Here is a 16,283-nt window from a genome sequence, read left to right as displayed (position 1 = left end):
CACAGTCTCCCTTGCTCAGGTATAGCTATAACAGCAAGGAACTCCAGCCATGTCTGGAGCCTTGTCTCTCTGTCTGGTGCTTCCTTCTGCCCTCAAATTCCACTTGTCTTAACGGCACAAACTTTGTTCTTTGCTTGGATCAACTTGTGATTATCACTGTGGACATTGTAGGGGCTATCTTTCTACTAGAAAATGATTCCCTTTTCTCAAAGACAGTCTTTGTTCACCACCTGCTATCCAAACTCTGCACACAGTCACTTCATGTATTTTGTCTTACTTTTATGTTGATTACAGTGAAACAAGCCATCAAATTCATCATGGCCAGTAACATTTCCCGCCCTTGTTAATGACCCTTCCTTCCTGTTCTCTCTAGGACCTAGGCATAGGCTTGGAATCCTATAATATGCTCGTAGGTTCTCTGCTCACAAGGAAGGAGATGACAGTTCCTCTACAACTCACCCTCTTCATCTAAAGGAAAGCAACAAGACTAACTGAGAAGTTATTGCACCCTGTTCTTCTCAGTGGTGTAATCTATGGCTTTGGCTTTGGGCAGTAAAGGAGGGAATGTCACTCTTTTCTCATATAGGGATATTCCTCAGCATGGTCTGTCACTGAGTTTTAACTAACCATGTTCACTTCTGTTTATGAATACAGTGCAAGTGATTCCTTTTGGAGAAAGTACATATAATTTTTTCTCCTAGATATTAACCTTTAAGTATTTTAATCATAATATCATTCATCACATGACTCTTTTTCTTTATATGCCTTAAAACCAAGGATAACACTTTTCTCTTGATTTTAAATATATGACAGATGATAAAACACAGTAAAGATAAAATTTGATAAAGAAAACACAAGATCAATTAATCCAAAAAAATTGGCAGCAAAGACATTTTCACTCTGGGATTTAAAAAAGGGGGTGGATGGGATGGAATAAAGAGTTCCTTAAACAGACATAGCCCCTAGATAGGAATGTGGGCAAGTTCACATCACTGTGGCTTCGCCCAGGTGTGTCATTTAGCTGTAGAGCCAATGTCTTTGTTTCTTTACCACGAATAAGTACACCAGAGAAGAAAATCAGGCCATTGCTTACTGTATATAACTCCTGTCCTAACAAAGTGCCTTCAATACATATAGATATTTTGGTTTGGCAAAGAACTATGTTAGTATAAATATTTCAATCATGCTTTTTAATGTTCAGTATTTTATAGATAGTGTTCTTCTGGGAAGGGGTGTTAGAGGAATCAAAAAGCCCTGCTACCAAATGAAAATTTGCTAGTCTGTTCACATGTCTTTTTCATGAAAGATAAGCTACAGTTACATGCAAAGATAATACCCCAAAATATTGGCAAAATACAGGGACACTCCAGTATACGTGAATTAAATTTTCAAAGATTAATGTTGACAAGAAACAATACATAATCTATTAATCTATTGAGATGTTTTAAGTTCTAAGCAAGTTGAGAAAGATTTAAAAATAGCCACAAGTTAGTTATTCCAGTAAGAATATCTTCCAGCCCTATGTCAGCACAGCGGTTTTCCAAATTAGTATAATGCTCATGACATCTTCAGTCCTCTGTCTTGCCAGTTCCAGCTCTCTCATGTCAACAGGTTCCAGACAAGTCCTTCCATACACTGAAAACATTTCCCCACATGTTCCCAAAAAATATACAATTGGTTCAATAACAGCAAAGCTATTTGTTCTACAAGTAATATGGTTTACAATACAAATGTCCTAAAACATTTCAAGAAATGCATTTAAAGTACATGTTGGCTAATTGTGAGACAACCTTTGGTGAAATCCAGTCTTCTCTTCCACTCTAGGGCCATGCCAGGCCTGCTGCATGCTCTCCAGATCAGTTTTCAACCGGCTCACATCAAACAGTGTGCCCTTACAGGCCATTCCTTGGAGAGGCACTTGGCCCATCACCAACCATTCAGAGTTTGAAGAGGCAACTAGAAATGTAAAGAATTCTTCATAGACCCAAAATGCCTAGAATTGGGTTGAGTGAAATATGGCCTCCATCTTTCATTAGTAATCTGTATGAAATCTGCTTTTCAAAAGAAGTCTGTGAAACTTGTGAAATGAGCATCAGTTGAGTACTAAAGTCCCATTCACACTGAACCCGTTGAATATGATGTCAAATAGACAAGAGGAATCCAGGAGGTGATAAGGAAAGGCACTGACATCAAATAACTTTGCTCTAGTTTTCCTGTATATTGAAAATGTAATTGTTCACCCTTTTCTGAGAATATTAAAATGATGTGTTAAGTTCTGTCTTAAAAAATCATTATTTCTGGAATGAAGATATTTCTCTTGTGTAAAGCAATGCTGGTAGCAGATAATAATTGGCTCTTTAGTTGTGCATGTCTGAGTTCCCTGATTTATTTGGTTGCCTTCATTTGGTTTATAAAAGCTGGCCCTTGAGATATAAAATCTACCAGAGAAAATAAAACTTCGTAAGACATTAAGACTACTGGGTAAAATGTAGGCTGTTTGAGGGATGAAGCAACGACTCAGTGGTTGAGAGCATTTACTGCTCTTGTAGAGGACCCAGGTTCAATTCCCAGCATCCACATGATGTGGCACAATCATCCATAATTCAAGTTCCAGGGGATTCAATACTCTTGATCTCCAAGGGCACCTGGCAGGCATGCGATGCACATACATACAAGGAAAACTCTCATACACATTAATTAATTAATTATTAATTTTTAAAAATAAATATAAGACATTTAGCTAAGTTTTACTGTCTTTGATGTGGCGATGATTTATTTTAATTTAAAAATATTTAATTGACTCATGAAATCATATATATTTAAAGTGTATCATGTTATAATTTAGTAGACGTATACATTGTATAATTATCATAATTAGGTTAATATAACCATCACCACTCATAGTTACCATTACGTGTGTGTAAGTGTGTATGTGTGTAGTGTGTGTGACTCTGTGTGTGTGTGTGTGTGTGTGTGTGTGTGTGTGTGTGTATGTGTACTAAGGACATAAAATCTGTTCTCATCAAACTGCAAGTGTTCAATGCATTTCTGTTACCTATAGTCATAATACTGTTCATTGGGGAATCAGAACTTTGTCCTCTCATAGGTGAAAGCTTTATGTTCTTTGACTGGCATCTCCAGTGCCTTAGACTTTTCAGACTGTGCATATAAATGAGATCATATAGCATTTGTCCTTTACTATAGAGCCCATAATTTCAACCACATAGAGGCAAATTGCATGGTTTGTTTCTTTTGAATGCTGAATAATATTCCATGAGGAGTGTTTACCACATTTTTGTTTATTCATTCATCTGAGAGTGGACACTTAACCTCTGTCTCTAGGCTACTGTGAAGTGAAACTTTCAGTTCTTCAAGGTATCGACCTATGGGAGGGATTGCTATATCCACAGGAACACACTGCTTCCTGTCATCATCAATGGAGCTCAAGGTTTGCACTTTCCCTACACCTTACCATCACTCTATTTCCTGTCTGGTTTACAATAGCTATCCTATGGGTGTGGTGTGGTGTTTCATTGTGGTTTTCCTTGCATTGCACTTCCTTAATAACTGCTGACATTAATCATTATGTGCTCATTGGCCAGTAGAATATCTTCCGTAGAGAAATGTCTATCCACACCCTTTGCCTTAAACACGAACTTCAGATAAACAATAAGTACTTGTCTGAGTTTACACTTGCCTCACACAATATGGAGAATATAGGTACACTGAAAAACATTGTTCGTCTCAAATTCGGTTTTAACTGGATGCACTGTTTTTGTTTGATAGACATGGGGAAAAAACAGCAATGACAAAAAGTGAAGACTTGGATGGATCTAAAATAGTCTTTATATATTTCACAGTTTTGCTGTGAAGTAGTTTGGTATATTTTGTGGGGGTTTTGCTAGTGTTCCTGCTTTATTAAAAAATTATAATTTCATTTCAAGATCCTCCAGACAAAATCATTTGAGCTTCACAGTCTTTGTGCAACGTTATTGGACTCACTTAATGAAATTATAACTCAAGTAAGGTATTTCATTCTGTTGGAGTAAATGAGCTCGGGCCATGAGAGCTCGGAGGGAGCAAAGCCTTCGCTACATTGATGCTTCGTGTTTGGCAGAATGAAGGAGGAGCAGGCACTTCATATTAGAGTTATTTATTGTTCTCTTTGTGTGAACACTATATTGGTGCCTGTCTCTACTGGAAACAACAGCTGTTAACAGGCTCTGAGATGAATTTCAATGTGATCTCCCCTGGCCTCTAGAAAGCTTGTCTAAAAAGGAAATAGGCTCAGCCTTAGAAGAAAAGAGCAAGTTCCAGCCTGGGTCTGGTTGCCTGAAGGCTAAGGGCAGTTAAAACTTCCAGTGAGAATTTTCATGGGTATCTGCACTTAGATCAAGGTATAAGTGCAAATGGGAATACTGGAACAGGCAGGACTCCTTTGTAATAACAGGAAGAGACAAGAGGCAGTGTTGAACATGGTGACCCCACTAAATCATCCTGCCCTCGAGTGGGAAAGGCTGTAGAGGAGAAGGAAAGGGCCCTGCACAGCACAGCAACAAAGTCCTTCACGGCCAGCAACTTAAGAGGAGATCAGAAATGCCTCTAATGCTGTACCACAACAGACAAGTAATGGTAGCACTTCCATCTGTGGTCCGGGTCCATAGCAAAACAGAGAGGGTTTTGCAGACACAAGGAGAGTGTGGATTCTGAGAGTCCCTTGCACTGAGTCTCTGGCAGTAGAGAGTACTTGCTGTGTGAACAGGTACTGGCAGCATCTGTACTATATTCTGTTCAGTGGAAACTTCTAAATAAGGAACTTTGATTCTTTTAATTACCCATTTTAAAATGTGTTTCCCAATAGCACTTCCCACCTAGCATTTCTTCAATTCTCTGTTTAAGAAAGAAATTGCCATCTGGGCATGTGGGTGTACACCAGTAATCCTAGTCTCTGGGAAGCTGAGATAGGGAGATATCAAGTTCAAGGCCAACCTGGGCTACAGAACAAAATACACATTAACCACGACATGAGGGGTGCAGAAAGCCAGCTGTTCCTGGGTCCCTGGAATTCCACCAATGTCAATGACATTTGACCATCCCTAGGATGGTTCAGGCCCTCTACCTGACTCTGGCCTAATTCTCACCTCTAGTACTCCTACTAATACACCCACTAAGTGAAATGACTATGAATTCAATGAGCGTGTGTGTGTGTGTGTGTGTGTGTGTGTGTGTGTGTGTGTGTGTGTGTTTCTCGGCTTCTAATTTTTTACTTCATGTATACAGTTCAAGAGCTCAGAGCAAATGTTCCACAAGTGTGGGAGTTGGGAGAATCTTTGTCTTTTGGGGGACAATTCTCTCTTAATTCTGGAATTGTTTTACTCAACTTTCACTCTAAAAATTTCCTTGATAGGTGTTAGCCTACCCGCCTATAAGCAGATGAAAGGATATTATCCTGAAGACAATTAAAGTTTTCAAGCATGTGGAACAAGAGCAAAGTAGATGCCAAAATTAAATAAATAAGAGAAGAAAGATGGAAATCATAAGGTTTTTGAATGAATGGAGAGAGGAATTTGATAAAATGCTGTCAGAAATTCAATAAAAGATGGAGCCAGAATGAAGTGTCTGCAGCCATGATGATCTTTCCACCTCCCTTGTCCAACCTTTTGCTAATAAGAACATACGAAGCCGGGCGGTGGTGGCGCACGCCTTTAATCCCAGCACTCGGGAGGCAGAGCCAGGCGGATCTCTGTGAGTTCGAGGCCAGCCTGGGCTACCAAGTGAGTTCCAGGAAAGGCGCAAAGCTACACAGAGAAACCCTGTCTCGAAAAACCAAAAAAAAAAAAAAAAAAAAAAAAAGAACATACGAAAGCATTGGGTTTTTCTGAAACTTGATGTCAAAAGTGCATTTCCTCTTCTTTATCTTTCCAGACAAAGTAAGCATATTGTCAACCTTCCTCGCTCCCTTCAAGTACCTAAGTCCTGGCACCACAAACACGGAGGATGAAGACAATCTAAGTAAGCAACCCCACTTCTCTTGCAGAGGGGTCCTCACTCATTGTATATGGGGGTGGGAATGTCTTTCTCTGTTTTCTTGTAGCCATGGAGAGGGAACTGGCTGATCTTGCCCAATATAGGAGATTCTGTTCCCATCTTCAGCAGACCCATCTTCTTCTACAGTTACATCCTTACCCATAGTTCCATCCTCACCTGTAGCGCCACACTCTCCATATTCCCACAGTTACTAGGAAGCTATCATCACCTGAAGTTTGGAGTCCTTACCCATAGTGTAGTCCTCATCTGAAGTCCATCTTCACCTTCAGGGCCAAACTCACACAGGTGTTTATTCTCACCCACAGCCTTGTGCCCACCTGTAATCCCATCGTTCAGACAGTACCAGAATCACCTGCAATCGACCCTGACCATCAGTCCACTCCACCTATAGAACCAAATTTATGCAATCTTCATGGTAGTGTCACCTTGGATCCTCCCTAATCTGCATCCATCTTCACCTTCAGGACCAAACTCATGCAGAGTCCTATACTCACCCCGAGTCTCATGCTCCAGTGGAATACCATCTTCCCTTGCAGTCCCTCATCCCTGTAGTTGAATCCTCACCAGAAGTTCTGTTCTCATTTGGAATTCCACTCTCACTTGCAGGTCTACCCTTAACTAGAATCCTATCTCCCATTGCTGCCCCATCGTTACCAAGTACCCCATTCTCATCCACAGTTGGTGTATGTGCAGCCTCCTTCCTGTCCAAAGCTTCACAGCTCACTTACATAGTTACCACCACCAGGAAATCTACCCTTACCTGAAGTCCCTGTCTCATCTAACATCCTATCCTCATTTGGAATTCTGTCCTTACCTGGAGTCCCATCATCATCCTAAGGATAAGAAAATATCAGTAATGTGTGGCCAAGAGCCCCAGGGAGTGTAGGAAATACACTAGTTTTCTTAGAATATTCACGTTTCTCTTTCCTTCATTCTCCTGTTCTAACTACAGAAAAAAAATTAAATGATTGCAATTCATGGTGTCTCAGAGAATGGATTTTATAGTTCTTTAACAAGAAAAAAGATAACTAAGGGGTTTTCCATTAAAATATCTCTTGTGCATGAAGCTAGAGAAGAATGGGGCAACATCATTAGGTGCCTGATGTTGAACCTGGGTTAGGCAAGGGGGTCATACCCATCTCTTCTGCTTAGATCAATGAGGAGAGCTCAGAATAGGAAGGAAGAGAGGAAAGAGAAAGAGGAGGGGAGAGGAGAGGGGAGAAGAAAGGGATGGAAGAAGAGGGGGAGGGGAGGGAAGGAGGGGAGAGGAAGAGAAGAGGAAAGGGGAGAGGAGGAGGAGAAGAGAGGAGAGGGGAAGGAGGAAGAGAAGAGAGGGGAGGGGAGGAAAGAGGAGGGGAAGGGAAGGGAGGGGAAGATTCTGCAAGTGTTTGGCTTGTCCTGTGCTCTCCTCTTACCTGTAGCATATTGTCAAGCATTTAAAAGAGGATGCCAAACATCCCACAAGAACACCTCTGCGTCTTAACGCCACCTAGCAGATGGGCTTCATTTTCAACCAAAATGAGCTAAGAATGTGCTTGTGGAATGGGAAGGAAGCAAGGTACTATTGGTGGTTGCTAAGATAATTGGCTGAATCAGGCAAAAACACTGGCAGAGATTTCCATGATAATGTTGTCTATGTTGCCATCAGCCTCGAAGAATCACAACATATCATTGTGGGCACCCCCTCTCTAGACAATTGTTAATGCTATTAGAAATGGCTATTTCTTCCTGTAATTAGTCACTTTTCCCGTTGCTGTGACAAATGCCAGCAAAAGCAACTTAAGGGAGGGAGGGTTTATTTTGGCTTATGATTCAAGGGTATCATGATGGGGAAGTCATGGCCGCAGAACATGAACTGACTGGTCTCATTGCATCCTCCATAGGGAAGCAGAAAGGGATGGATGCAAGTACTCAACTTACTTTTTCCTTTTCAGTTCAAGACCTCAGCCCATAGGAAGATGCCACCAAATCTAGGGAGGGTCTTCCCACCTTAGTTAAGACAGTCTAGGAACTTCCCCACAAATAGGCCCAGAGATTTTTCTCTGGGGGATCATCATGTCTAGATCCTGTCAAGTCGACAATGAATAGTAGGCGTCATACTTCCCTACATCACTGCCTAAAAGTAAAGTTGAGAGTGCTCAAAGGTCAGAACCGTGCCAGGTGGTCACAATTTTCTACTTAGAGTTTTTCATCTCTAGAGAAAGGGAGAGAGAGAGAGGAATATGGGAATTAACTGACTGGGCTTAGACATGGGTTCTTGATGCTGGTTCTGGGCTCCCCTCTTAGCAAGGCTTGTGGTATGAAGCAAAACCTTGACATATTGTGTATATCCTCTTATGGTGGTCCGAATTGAAAAGTTTCTGGATCAGTCAAGTTGTGGATAACTACCTCAGAAACCTTGGAAAGAGAGGAGTTAAAAAGCACATTGTGTGTGCTGAATTTAGTGTTGCATGAGAGGAATTTGAATTCTGTTTCCTGCTCTCTCCACCTTGAGCTGCTGGGAGGCTGACTGAATCAGGAGAAGGAAGCAGGGAATTACCTAGGGAACTTCTGGAGAGAGAGAAACAAATGGACTCTAACTTACAGAAATTCAGGAGCCACTTTTCTGTAGCAACTAAAGTCCCAAGATCTCAAAAAATTCAGGACCTGTGTAAAGTCACTGCTTTGTCCAGAGGACACTGAAAAAGTCGCACATGCACACATACACACCACCGCCACCGCCGCCGCCACCACCACCAGCATTTGACTCCCTCCTGAGGTTGACCAGTTAAGAAAATAGGAGCCTAGTTTGGGGGATGCATGTTTACTCTTGGACTTGTGAGCTTGCAAATGGGGGTGAGGAGGTTACCAGCACAGAAAGTCACAGAGTTGAGGAGAGGCAGGGACATAGAGCACAAGGAATGTTCAATCAAGGATGGATGATACTTGCAATTAAAGCTATTTTCCTCTGATTTGGTTTACTGGCTAATGGAAAGAAATGTACTGATAAAAATAACTTTTAATTGTTTCTTATACATTAAAATGCTTTTGAAGTGCTTGGGGAGCCTTGTTTTTGATTAATGGATTCATTTGCTTTGTATGTGTATGTGTGTGGTTAGGTATGTGTGGGGTGTATGCATGTGTTTATAAGTGCCTATGACTGTGCATGCATATGTATGTGGAAGCCGGGCGAGGTTATTGGCTGTCTTCCTTTATCTTTCTCCCTTCATTTTGTTTTGCTTTGTTTTGTGGATTTTGAGATAGTGTCTTTTCACTGAACCTGATGCTCATGTCTCTATTAGGCTATCTGTCCAGCAGCCTCTGGGATCTGCCTTTGTCTGCACCCCAGTGTTGGGGTTACAAACACCCGTGACAGGTCCTGACTTTAACATGGGAGGTGGGGACCAAAACGCAGGTCCTCTTGTTTGTATTATAGCAAACATTTCACCCACTAAGTCATCTCTCAGATGGCACTTCCTCTCCAAATGCTGTAATTCATAGAGAAACCGTTTTTATACATTTGTATTTGGTATGCACAGGTCCAAGATGTGAGTGGTATTCATGTTTATCTACATATGTGTGGCATGACCATGCATTTCATGCATATGTTTGTAGTGTGTGAGAGTGGTATGTGTGGTAAATGTATATGTCTGTTTGCATATGCATAGTGTGTGTCAACATATGTGTGGAAGCATGGGTGGGAAGAAGAAGCACATTTGAACCTCCTCTAACCCCATACTTCATGCATTTGCATCCTCTGGATCTGTTGTGTCTATACTGCTCTACTGTAAAGACAATTCATGTCTAATCATTCACACACTTTCAACTGTTCAAGAATGCTTCTCAGCAGCAATCTAGATCCTGGCAACCTGGAATATAGAAAAGGCATTGCCTAGAGCTGTGAATCTCTCCATTTAAAGGAGTGGTGCAAAGAGACAGAAAAACGTAGTCAGGACACATCCACTACACACACATTAGGCTCTGCCTATAGAACATTGGTAACTAGGAACCAATCAGCAGTAGACTGGATCTGAGCTGGGAGACTCATACAATACCATGTTTTGAAGACTTTTCTGCCTTCAGCATTCAGCTCTGAGAAGGCTTCACCTTGCAACACTGAAAAGCAATGTGTCCCTGTCTACCCCAGCCCCACCCTCCGCTCAGAAGTTGTGATTTGGCCCAGATTCAATGACAAACAACAGAGACCAAGAGTTTCATCTTGCCTTTGGACTCTGATAGAGGGCATCTCCTTACCAACTGTATCTGCTTTTCTCTGAATCCCATGCACATGCATCACAGCATCATGGGTTACTCATGACAAGCCTTTGAAGAAGGCATCTTCTACCAGCTGTTCAATCTGACAAACTGTCGTACCCACATATACCAGCAAATGCCAAGCTTGTGCTGCCTTTGGCACACCTCAGCCTGAACCTATCTGTCATGCACCCTGCAGTTCAGGTTATCTACTACCCCTCTCTACACCAAGCCCTCCCCACTGTCTGGAGGAAGAGCTAGGCTGCCTGCCATTCTGTTGTTGTTAAGCCCTGTCATCTGGGAGGAGCTGTTCTGTTTTTAAAACCAGGGCTGCTTGGCAGCCGAATAACCTTCACCAGGAACAATATTATCTCTTCAAATGTAGCGTGGCGCACTGGATGGCTGGCTCTCCAGAGCCCTCCTGACCTGCAGACATGACAGTGTCATTACCATTGATGCATACAATCCCAATGATGCCAAGCCATGAGAGGAAGCCGGGTATACATAATAACTGGGTAGAAGATTCCAGCCTGCAAGGGAGCCAGCAGAGAAGGAGGAGGCACATAAAGAAATCCACAAGCAAGCGTGGCTTCTTAGGGATGATAGGAATATGATCCCATTTAAGACCTGACCACCACCTTGTCTAACAATTCCTGAATGTCATCAGCACAGGTCATCAAACTTAATAAATTGCAAATAACAGATTTATTTGAAAAATAAATATGTAGCCACAGCTATGACAATATACAATGATTTTTCTTCCTGTTCAAAATGCAATTTCTTCATGCCTTAGACCTTTAAGCTTAGCATTATAATTGTCGACACATTTTGTCAAATGAGATAATGTACTTATAAGGCTCTGGAGAAGAATCCAGGTGTGAGGGAAGCAGAATGGAAATAATTTCATTTTTCGTTTTCCTATACAGATGCCTTCCTGACTTAGATATTTTCTTTCAGTGCCTGGCGGTCTCCAAATTGCTCATGATTGTTCTATTACCGTTGCTTATGGTATTTATCTAATGTCGTCTGAAGTTATTTGCTTGCTTTTTCCTCTCTAATTCCCACGATGGAAAGACACATGTGACTCCCTGAAAAGACCTTATGGGAGTCACAGTTCCGAGATGTCTTCTTTTACAGTGTCTTGAAGAACGAGGCAATTTGCCACTGTACCAAGACAAAAGGACCATGGGCACTGAGGCTATGCATGTGGTCTCCATGGGAGTGAGTTTCATAGGGAAAGGTGTTTGGAACCCAAATCAGGAGTATTCTAAGGGGAAAAATGTAAGCTGAGACTCTGTGTCAGGTGGAGTTTTGGATAGCTATTCCGTCACCACAGTTACAAGATCATTCTGCTTCCCTGTCTGCCTCCTCAGGATCCTGAGGTAGGTCTGATACACTCATGAATATGCACTTGTATATACACACGTATGTGTGTCTGTGATAAGATCACCCAGGGTCTAGTCTACTCTCAGCCAATGAGCACATGCTGATTTCACCCCAGGTCCCTCCAGGAATACTCAAAGAAAGGTCTAATACTCAAAGAAAGTACCCACTGGGTAGGAAGAACAAGAGCAGGTAGAAAGTCCTCATGTCCCCTCACAACCCAGGAACGTACACATACTGCCAGAGCAAGAATCCCAGGGCATGGCTCGGAATTGACAGCACAAGAGCCACAGTGTTTACACAACCCTCCACATTTATTTGTAGGGTACAAGGATCTACCCACTACTCTCCAAGTGTATGTCTTCACAAGTAGCTCTTCCAGACTGTGTTTAAAAGTCAGAGGGTTTTTTTTTTTTTGATCTCCTGACTTTTTAATCTGTCGATTATTATATGTGACAATTTGGGTGTATAAAACCTATTAACTAAATGGAGAAAAAAATGAATATAATTTCCTGGGTCAGAGGAGGGAAGTGGAACGTATTTAATGCCTTCTCTGTGAAGAGGAAAATACGAATGTGTATGTCAGAGTTAGAGATATGAAGAGCCCACAGAAAAGGTGGTAGGAAAATGCCCACATGCACCTGGCACCTTGGCTGCAATGGGGATTTGAGTAGCTGCAGGCAATATTAGAGTAAGGAAGGGTCCTTCTGTCTCCAGCCTTGTCACAAGAGGAGTGCTACCCAGGTCTGTGTTGCTCCCATTGACATAAGGGAGCCCAAGAAGAAAAGATAGGGCTTTCATCCACATAAGTGGATGTACAGGCAGTGCACTACAGTCTCATAGGAGTGAATGCTTGCCTTGTCGAACAAAGAAAGAGTGACCAGGGATGTGTTTTCTTCTGCTGCTAGTGAGCCAGTGCTGTTCTTTTGTCCACATTTCTGGGTGGTAAGATCAATATCTACCATCCAGCACACCAGAGAAATGAGAAAACCATTCACCCTTCTCTCAGGAACATCCTGGAATTTCTAGGTAAATTGATGGAAAACACCAGCTAATAAAATAGTCATGAAGAGAAGCTGGATATGGATAAAAGTAGGGGGTCCTGCACTGCTTCCCTGCTGCACTTCCCACCTGCCCCTGGGGTGGTCTTTTTGCTAAGCCTGATAGGCAGATGATAGATAGATAGATAGATAGATAGATAGATAGATAGATAGATAGATAGATTCATAGATTCACTTGTACTCAACTGATAAAGCAAATATAAGTAAAATCTTCATTTTCTGCCATTTAGAGAAATGAAGCTAACACAGAATGATCTAAGATTCTAATAAGCATAAACAACAAAGGCATCATTTGATCTCTCATGTGCTTGACTCTAGACTCTGTGAAGTGGGCACTGAACTGCCTCACGTTCTAAGGGTCCCAGGACAGAGACCCCAGCCTAAGTCTAGATAGGCTCTGAAGTACTTGCTAAACTCTGAGAATCAGTTAACCAACACATTTTGCATTGGTAATATTACCACAGGTAATGTCATCCCAGAGAGTCTAACTTGTGTCTAAGATAGGGACCAACATCTGTAGTTTTTAATCAACTGCTGCTAATTATTGATTATGAATAAAGGAGCTCATAGAAGCTGACAGATAGTTCATATGGTTATGCTTACTTTACAAGCACAAACACCAGCACCCATGTGAAAAGTGGTGTATTGGGAGCACCTGTAATCCCAGTGCTGGGGAGGCAGAAACAGGAAGATCTAGGGCTTTCCAGCCAGCCAGCCTAGCCTACTTGGCAAGCTCCATGCTCAGTCGGAGACCCTGTCTCAAGATGTGAGGACACACAACATCAACCTTTTGTTGCACACACTTGCACACACACAAGCACATGTACACATACACAAACATGCCCACAAGTGAAAACACACACACACACACACACACACACACACACATGAAAACAAAGGAACTCACACCATGGTCTAATAATCAAAGTTTATATGAAGAGTTCCAATTACAACAGTAGCAAGATATTGAGAATTACAGAAGGGAAGCAAATAAAAGGGATTTCACCATGTGTAGAACAAAAACATTATTTTCTGAGTTCGATTCTCTAAGATACAACAGAGGTCATCTGATATGCTGGCCACCATAATCACACTGGCACGCTTATTAAATCCCCACATTGTAAGAAATCAATAAGAAATTAGAAGGCTCTAAGCTGGTTTCTAGGCAATCTGATGTGGGGATTTGGGAATTGTTTTGTTTGCTCTTTATTTTCCATTTTGAGTTCAGCTTGGGAAAATCACATGGTTTAATCTAACCTGCACTCTCCCTTGGCTTGAAATACCCTAAATGGCAGGGTCCATTGCAGTGTGCACACCCAGGGCACACAACGATTAACACAAACACCTAAGATTTAGCACTTGCTATCTAAAAGGTAATTATTTTGCTGAGATCCATAACAAATGAGTGTTGCAAGGTTATAACTTAGAAAGCACTCAGATTCACACTTTTGAACAAACTAACCTCCCCAAGCCTAATAGCTTTTTAGTAATAAATTGATAGAGATAGTAGTAAGCCCATTTCACAATTTATAAAATTAAACTGAAAAGCTGAGCTGGCTTTTAATGCAGAGCCCAGTGCCCCCCACTGGAGCATTCTAGCAAGGGCTGTTTTGGCTCCTTTATAAAGACATGATGATAGCTATGACTGATGGGTTAGCTCTGAGCTAAGAGGAGGTAGAGTACATGCTGAAAAGAACATTCTCCCATGTGTTGGGATACCTCTGAAAGGCACCTGATTTTCAAAGGCATCCTTTGTGGCTGTGAAATTGTACTTTCTTCTTCATTATTCCCCAGCAACAATGCCATAAACTGAGGGGTTAGGAGCACAGCAGCCATTCTGGCAGGTCTCAACCTACGTAGCTCTCAGGCTGCACAAGAGAAGCAGGTCCATGTGTCAACAGCCAGCCAGGCATTCAGTGTCTGTTTTGAAGCTGTGGATTCACTGGAAAATTCACCTGGAGTTTCCACTTGCTTAATGAGAAAAAAAAAATCACACCTGCCACAGAGCTGAGAGCTCTCAGCCCCTGAGAAGATGTGCAAGGTGCACAGAGCAACCTGAGCATGGTTCTGCCCAGGCAGATCAGCCCCAGGACTCATCACACATGGGGTAGACTTGGCTTCATTATATCCAGATGGCCTGGGGAGGGGTGTTAATCTACAAAGGCCAAGAAAATGTCACAATCATTCTGTGTCCATAAAATCAACTTATAGCCACTGCACAGAAGAGAGGAAATGTGAGAGCCCTAGGATTGAGGCCCATCATGAATAGATACAACATAGCATGCAATCTCTGTAAACAAATTATTTCAACTCCTTGAGTTTCAGTTTCCCCCTGCCTGCTTATGAAATGTTGACCATACTAGCCACTAGCCAAGGACTAAGGAAAAAGAAATATAGCAAAGTTGGGTTCTCAATAGAATACACAGAGGCTGGCAGGGATCAGCAGAAGATGGCAGACTGTCCACAGGCATAATCCTTGGGTTTTTATAATAAATTTGAAAGTTTGGCATTCTAGAAGCACACACCCTAGCAAAGTGCATCAGGGGTCATGTGGTCATGTGGCAGTTCACAACTGGGATTTCCTAAACAGGACAACTTTATTAGAGAATAGTTATCCAAGGTGGCTAGTCTTAAATCATCTTTAAATTCATCTTCACTCAGTTATAAGTTATAGTTATATATAAGCTTTCAGGCTGCACAAGAGAAGCAGGTCCATGTGTCAACAGCCAGCCAGGCATTCAGTGTCTGTTTTGAGGTTGTGAGTTCATGGGAAAATTCACTTGGAATTTCCACTTGCTTAATGAGAGAAAAAAGCACATTCGCACCTGCCACAGAGCTGAGAGCTCCCAGCCCCTGAGAAGATGTGCAAGGCACACAGAGAAACCTGGGGATAGTTCTGCCCAGCCAGATCAGCCCCAGGACCTGTGTGAGTGAGTGTGTGTGTGTGTGTGTGTGTGTGTGTGTGTGTGTGTGTGTGTGTGAACTAGATATATAGCTTTATATATGTTATAGCAAGTGATGGTTTTGCTGAACTTACTTTATGTCAGTTTTTTGCAAAGATAGAAAATATCAGATCAACAAAATGGTTCAGGTGGTAAAGGCGCTTGCCACCAAGCCTGATGACCCACATTCAATCCTTGGGACCCCCATGGTGGAAATAGAGAACTGACTCCAGCAAGCTGTTCTCTGACCTCCACACGCGTGCCATGGTGTGTATACAAAACACACACACACACACACACACACACACACACACACACACACACAGAGTGTAATTTTTTTAAAAAGAAAGAAAATGTTAGAAGTACAAATGAAGTCATTCTTTGTCCCCTTATTTCTTTTCCTCCCTTCCCTCCACCCCCTCTGGGAGATGGGAATATGTCTTTATGATATAACTGTCTTCTGTTCTTTCATGTCTGTTTACATAAATAATATGTCATGTGAGTATGCTTATGATGTCTATCCTACTCAATGGATTATTTTGCAAGTTCATTTTGTCATCTAATGTTATGTTGATGAGATTTATTTATGTTGAAGCATATAGAGTCCATTAAGATA

The 16,283-nt window shown here is 41.8% G+C and overlaps 1 protein-coding gene across 4 annotated transcripts in view; it reads left to right on the top strand.

Annotated features, from left to right (window-relative positions):
- Adarb2 (adenosine deaminase RNA specific B2 (inactive)) overlaps positions 1 to 16,283 on the top strand; it is a 543,626-nt gene that overhangs the window by 347,050 nt on the left and 180,293 nt on the right. For 3 of the 4 annotated variants that reach the window (XM_052729375.1, XM_052729372.1, XM_052729374.1), the window contains exon 2: positions 5,926 to 6,012. The exons of the other annotated variant lie outside the window; for it this stretch is intronic. In XM_052729375.1, the coding sequence (XP_052585335.1) occupies positions 5,926 to 6,012 (87 nt within the window). The remainder of the gene's footprint in view (positions 1 to 5,925; positions 6,013 to 16,283) is intronic. 4 annotated transcript variants of the gene reach the window in all.

Source organism: Peromyscus californicus, unplaced genomic scaffold (genome assembly GCF_007827085.1).
Source record: "Peromyscus californicus insignis strain IS unplaced genomic scaffold, ASM782708v3 Scaffold_8__1_contigs__length_139910024, whole genome shotgun sequence".
NCBI lineage: Eukaryota > Metazoa > Chordata > Mammalia > Rodentia > Cricetidae > Peromyscus > Peromyscus californicus.
Note: the sequence above shows the minus strand (reverse complement) of the source record. Positions and strands in the feature narration are given on the sequence as shown.